The following is a 7,085-nucleotide window of genomic DNA, read 5'->3' as shown; positions in this document are numbered from 1 at the left end:
AATGCCCATAAGTTGACGCTCTTAAAGGTTAATCATGTGAGGCTCATGACTCTCCTCAAGATGTTGGAAGGATAGAATCTCTAAAGCGTGAGGGAATTGTCTTCAGCATATAAACTATATGCAAATTGATCACTAGCACATTGCAGGCAGAAAAGGACTTCATTAATTTATCAAAAATAAGACTAAATACACATTTTTTTAAAAAAATATACTAAAATATTAATTACTTAATTAACTTATAAGCCATTTAGTTTAATTAAACTTAACATAGATAATTATGAAAATAAAAGTTTGTAATTTAACAATTGAATTGAAAAAACATTCAGTTACTAATAATTTAACATTCGATAAGAATTTATTATACCTGTTAATTCAAACAGTATACTTTTTATCATTAACATTATTGTTCACATGAATGAGTTGCATTAATAACATATCACTTCGAAGCACTATGAATCTTAAACTACTTATGCATAGATGGAATTCACAATTTACAAGCTCCAGCGTCCATGAAGGCTGTCTTCGTAAAACATAGGAATACACATGGATTTATTTGAACCCCGTAAGTTTATCAAAGAAAAAGCTACTTTTTGATTAAAATAAAAGCCATATATAAACCAGATACAGATAAAAATATGGTGTTGGCAACCATAAAAGTTGAAATGAATTACAGCAATCATAACCAAGATGCTTTGCAACTAAATCTAAAGATGAACAAAACCTTGCCCATTTCAATTTCATGACAAATGAAACATAAAATACTGCCTAATAATGCTGGATCATGAAGCCACATCACACTATCAACACAGTATTCTTAAAACATTAACCCCACTGTCAAGGCAAGCATTTAGCAAGAATGACAAGAGCACCCTTCGCAATCATGCCTGGTTTGCACCACCCCTTGTACGTCCACCCATTCGGCCCCTCCCACGTCCATAACCCCTTCCTCCACCTCTGCCTCTTTCATAACCACCACCTCTTCCACCTTCATAACCACCACCTCTGCCGCCTTCATAACCACCACCTCTGCCGCCTTCATAACCACCACCTCTGCCACCTTCATAACCACCACCTCTGCCACCTTCATACCCACCACCTCTTCCACCCTCATACCCACCACCTCTTCCACCCTCATACCCACCACCCCTCCCACCCTCATACCCACCACCCCTCCCACCTTCATAACCACCGCCCCTCCCACCCTCATACCCTGCACCTCCACCCCTGCCACCATCATAACCTGTACCTGTTGCAAAATGCGACAGTTGAAGGATCAGATTAAACCTGGACGAGAATCTTTCAGGGCATACATCCTTAAAAATTTATAACAAGTTTTTCCTTTCTGATAGGATCGATGCGAACACTGAGAAAAGCATATACTTCAGGCATAGACACAAGACTAGGTCAAGAGTAGAAAAAAAACTCTATCCATAGACAACAGTTGAAAATAATCCCATAGATGGAAAACCTCATAACACATCACAAAAAATAGGGAGAATAAATATCTAATAAACTTACCACGATAACCCCAACCTCTACCTCGCCCACCACCTCGTCCCCGGTTTGAATAACCCCCATTATCTGCAGTGGACAAAGCACAAATAAAAATTCTAATAAAAGAGAAAGGTATATAAGCATCCAAAATTAAGATGAACAATCAAAGCAAATGAAATGCCCAATATATTGAAAAGTACATAAACCACCAAAAATAATATGAACAACCAACGCATTACAGCTCAATGAACAAAATGGATAATACCTTGATAATTTGCATAACCCCCCTGGTAGTATCCATATCCACCTTGATAATTTCCATAACCACCTTGATAGCCATAACCGCCTCTTCCCCAATTCCTTCCTCTTCCTCTCCCCCGACCCCGACCTCGTCCTCGCCCATATGAGTCTAAATTAAGATATTAGATGTGCTGAAAGTTAGAAATTATTGTATTTAACAATTTCATTATTAATTATTGTAGTAGCTATATCCAGAGCACCTTCATTTACAGCATTATATGGAACACGTGCTGGTTTTATAGGTTGCTGCTGATAATTGGTGTGTTGCTTTGGTTGTTCAACGTTACTTGGAGCTTGATACCTGTAAACAAAATTGTATAGAAAACATTCCAGATTTGTCAGATCAAACATCCAGAAGAGGATTCCAGATTTGTCGGAAAGACCATTTTTACTGGCAATAACTCAACCGAACAAAAAGATTGAAAATAGGGCCCCAATTTAGTTAAACTCACCCAGGAGAATTTTTGTTTAATTCTCTAGCTGATAAGGTGATTGAGATCATAGAAACATGTCGAGTCATTTCCACACTGCATTAAAAGTAGAAGTTCAATCTTAGCCACCAAACATACATAAATGCATGCAGGTTAAAACTTCATATAACACTTACGGTACAAGACCCTCTTCAATGGGTTCCCACACATCTGTTATGCTAACTGAGCTGATGCCAGTATCTTGGTGCAGCCTGGGAATTCTCTTCTGTTTAAGATGAGAGCCAACTATGAAAACCAACCTCGATTTTAATGTTTCTCATATCCTCTAGACTATATTATATGAAATTTTAACCAACAAGTTAATATAAATTTATATGCCTGGTAACTTTCCAATTTCCACAGCCAATTAACTTAGTTATTTGCAATTTTTGTGTTCAACTCCAATTCACAACATAGACCTAACAGTCATTTGCATGCATTTCAAAGTATATACAAGAAACACAAGGATATCTTTCAAGGAAAAGTAACCTTTAAAATCTCTGCAATGGCAACTGTCTTGCTGATTGCTTGTCCCATTGCCTTTAAGACAATCTCTCTTGCATGCTTTTCCTGGATAAATTACAACAGAAATCAATAAGAAAGGATAAGCATGGATAATAGGCATAATTAATTGAAGTGTATTAAACATGATAAAAAATACATGGAGAGATGCACGTACATGAGTGTATATAGTTTTAGTCATTCATGACTATGCAGACACAACAAATATACTTAAAAATAACTCGTACATATTATATTTACTACAAGGACTACGTCAATTTTATAACTAACCAGGCCAATCACAAGCTTCAACAAGTCAACCAAAACTTTTTTTTTTTTCCATTTAAAAAGTGTATAAAGCTTGAATCAATATATTTTCACAATCTAAGTTGAGGAAAAAGTGCTCACAATCAAACTAATATCATAAAGATAAATGTGAGAGATAAACTAACTAGAAATGTTCTTTTGTGAATGGAAAAACAAAACTTATCATATAACAGGTTAACAAAATGATATATAACTTGGAGTGTGTGTGTGTGTGTGTGTGTGTGTATATATATATATATATCAGTATCTGGACATAAAATGAACAAAAGATATCAATTCACAATAGCACAAATAACAACACATTACACCGGACCAAATGTTTACCAACATAGGTTTAAACAAGTTAGGCATAAGTCAAAACACACATTCATAAATCAGAAAATAAAGCAACATGCATGAATCTCGAGCAAATTTTGCATAATGTCAATTATGCAACAATATTAAGCTATGCCATTTGGAGAAGAGAGTTGGACAGTCGAGAAATAACCTAAATTTTAAGAGGATTGGAAAAACTAGCACAATCAACAGATTCTTTTATTGGCTATGTGAATTTTCAAGTGATCATATATGCTCATTGGGGAAACATCAACAAACTAAATGTTCTGTCAATTGTGGCACAGCCTGGGTTGGATGTGACCAATCAATTTAAAGCACTTAATGGTATTCTAACAATCATAATTACAATTTACAAAAGATTCCTAATTGAACTTCGGATTGGAATTGTTGCAATTATTTATTAGATTGAATTGGACAATTTGAATAAAACATTGTATATTATCCGTTACTGTGGTTATTGTTATTAGTGCAACAAAAGTGAAAAATGGAGTAAGGAAGTAAAATAAAGATAAAATAAGATTGGTAAAAATTCAATCAGAATAATGTAGAATAAACACCTATACATGAGAAGATCAGACTAAATCATAATAGAAAGTGTGCTAACGTTAGAGAACCAACCAAGGCATCAGTGCAAAAAATATCAATTTTGATCTTGTGAATTTCGTATCTGACAGGATTCAAAAGCATTTATTGATCTATGCAGCGAATGCCATCATGTGCAGTAACGTTTGACATATTGATTTAGTCCTGATACTTCTATCGCAAAACTTTCTAGTTAACAAACACAACATACTTAATTTGTACTATTCTCGGTCTGTATATATACACACGCACACACATAAATAACACGCACGATTGAATACATCCGTAATTAATAAGATGAATCTTAGAGAAACATAAAAGAAGTAAGGGTTGAGTAAAGGAAGAGAGGGTAATAGAGTGTGCTTGGTGGAGTTTGAATAGCAGGGGGCAGCAATCAGTAGGGTTGTAGAGAACAGATAATGCAGGTGTTGGCCATAAATAGTAAGGTGATCAGTGGGCTGGAGTTCTCGACGACGGATTTAAATTTGCTGCAGTTTGCTTTAAATGTGAATAGGGGAGAAAAATGAACACAAGGCTTAATGTTTTCTGGTGCCATATATGCTGGGGATGCTACAAAAATAATTTAAAACAAATAATATGGTGAAAAAAGTCAGTGAGAGCAAAATAGTGCTTCAGAAAGGATGCAATAGCATCGCAAAGAGCTCTGAAATGATGCAATTGACGAACAAGACCTCTAAATGCTTCCTGACTGAAAATCCATAGCGGCCACCAGCCACAAAGAGCTTCAATGGTATACGATTGGTCACACGTTTTAGCATCGTTTCAAAAGCTTGGCTGATATACAAAACCCTAATTCCATATCCATAGCACAGCCTTTTAGTGTACTTCCCCTAAGCCTTCGAATTGAAGCCACAATACTATGACTTTGAAGGCCTCCGCAATAGGATAGGAACCAAAATAGAAGCCGCATGTCACATTTTCCCAAAATTTTGGCAAATGCCAAACAACCGCTACGTCAAACCTTGACATTTCCTATTGCAAGGAATAACTGCCAATTTAAATCAGTCATGGAACAAACAGGCAAAACACGCACATCGTACATCACCCCATTCCGCAATTACCATATGTAAGCGCCCATGTTTGTTATCATCATAATAAAACATGACAAATCGATCATCGATCATCAAAACACGAACCCCAAATAGTGAAACAAAACAAAAACATCATATCAAAGCATGTAGCCAACAACCTGAACAATAAAAAAACCGAGACAATCTCCACACTCAACCCACAGAAAATGCATTCTAACACAAATAAAGGGTTTCCATAACCAAAGACCAAACAAAAACAAACCCAAACACAAAATGCCACCAATCACAAACCAAACCCAATCAATCGAACCCCGACACACCAGCATTGAGCAAACAACCAGAAGAACAAATAAAAAAAAACGAATCCCAAAGCCAGGAAATGCAACCCTCAAAGAAAACCCCAATCAGTAGAAAATGCGAGGGTTTCTCATTCAGCGGAATCATCGACTCATTCACCAAACGGTAACTGAACATCAAAGGACCTGAAGAAGCGAAGTGGCGTAGGTGATGTAGTTGCGAATAGCGCCCTGAGTCGTGATTCGGATCTCATTCTCGTTGATAGGAGACTCTGGCTTTGGTTTCTCCACCTTCTGGTACCTATCCATGGCTATGCCGAGAGAGAGAGAGAGAAACAGAGTAAAAGAAGAATAGAGAGTGAAACACTGAAACCCTAGCGTTAAAACCCTAGGGAAGAAGAGAAAAGAAAATAGAATAGAATAAAAGGGTAAAGTGTTTTCTTAAACCTCAGGCTCCGTATTATTCTCAGGTTTGTTTACTCTGCTTTGCAGGTGCAGGCGGGTATCTTATGCTCCTCTCTCACCCGCGCGCGTGCATTTCACGCACTGCTGCGATTCATTTTCATTGGGACCTTCTCTCTTGTTTTCGGATAAAGGACCTTTTATTTCATTCCTTTTGCGAAAACGGGTAACGGATAGGTTGTTTCGCAAGCGTGGTACATGTGCTTTCCTTTGTTAGACACATAATTTTACTCTTTTTTTTTCATTTTTAAGAGATTATGCAGATCATATATGTTTCAATTAAAAATCAACGTAAATTATGAAGTTAAAATCTTAATTTTCAATAAAAATCATTGTAACGTTTAGAAAATTCTACCTGAATTTCACGTCTTAGGTACAAGTTTAACAGACTTTATTTTTTATTAAAATAAAACGATTCAATTAAATATAAATTTTTTCCAGTACATATATTATCACTATCAAAATTCAGTTGTGACTTAACGTAAGATGATGAGATTTATATAAAAATTAGAAAGCACAAATTAACCAGGTATGGTATGTATGCAATTGGATTCAATTTTTACAATAAGAGCCAAAATCTAAAGAAATCACAATATTTTTTTAGGTATGACTATTAAAATGGTTTTCTTCAATTTAAGAGTCCCTAAAATTTTAACATAATTTTTACGAATTTTCTTGGAAGTCGAAAACTTGTGAAAATCTTGCCCCTTATTTAATTTTGCGCGAGTACCACTTTTATTTAATTAATTACAGTTATAATTTTGTAGTATGAACTTGTAATTAATTTTAACTAAGAGGACATGATCAGTTAAAAATGTTATTAGCGCGATGAATTTAAGTAATTGGAATAGATAAGTTGGAATAGTAAAATAGGAAAATGTTATATAACAATCTCTCTGACGTAATATTTTCAAAACTCGATTATTCACAAAGATTTATTGAAAATCAGGTGGCTTGATGAATCTTATTTTTTATTTAATTATTCTCCATTATGATCTTTTAGTTTTTAATAATTTTTTAAATGTTAATATAGATAATTTCTTAAAAGAAATGAGTTAGAAAGCATGATGCGCTACATTTCATTATATATATATATATATATATATATATATATATATATATATATATATATATATATATATATATATATATATATATATATTGGCGGAGGATTAAAAGGGCCTGTTTTCTTGGGTGGATTAAACTGTTCACAGAAATAACCGAGCGCGGATTGATGAATATAGTTGTGTTCCATTGCATTGATT

General features: G+C 34.8%; 1 protein-coding gene across 1 annotated transcript; it reads right to left on the bottom strand.

The window, feature by feature from the left end:
• Positions 1–567: 567 nt before the first annotated feature.
• Positions 568–5,811, bottom strand: LOC114183027 (Alba DNA/RNA-binding protein). The gene is made up of 8 exons (XM_028069858.2): positions 5,545–5,811; positions 2,754–2,834; positions 2,402–2,490; positions 2,247–2,321; positions 1,995–2,095; positions 1,760–1,903; positions 1,519–1,581; positions 568–1,246 (listed from the first exon to the last, which is right to left on the bottom strand). The coding sequence occupies exons 1-8, from the start codon at positions 5,665–5,667 to the stop codon at positions 879–881; spliced, it is 1,044 nt and encodes a 347-aa protein (XP_027925659.1). The 5' UTR covers positions 5,668–5,811; the 3' UTR covers positions 568–878.
• Positions 5,812–7,085: the final 1,274 nt, after the last annotated feature.

The sequence above is a fragment of the Vigna unguiculata genome, chromosome 5, assembly GCF_037176805.1.
Source record: "Vigna unguiculata cultivar grain cowpea cultivar isolate G323 ecotype 2 chromosome 5, ASM3717680v1, whole genome shotgun sequence".
Classification (NCBI taxonomy): domain Eukaryota; kingdom Viridiplantae; phylum Streptophyta; class Magnoliopsida; order Fabales; family Fabaceae; genus Vigna; species Vigna unguiculata.
This window is presented reverse-complemented; position numbering and strand designations above follow the sequence as displayed.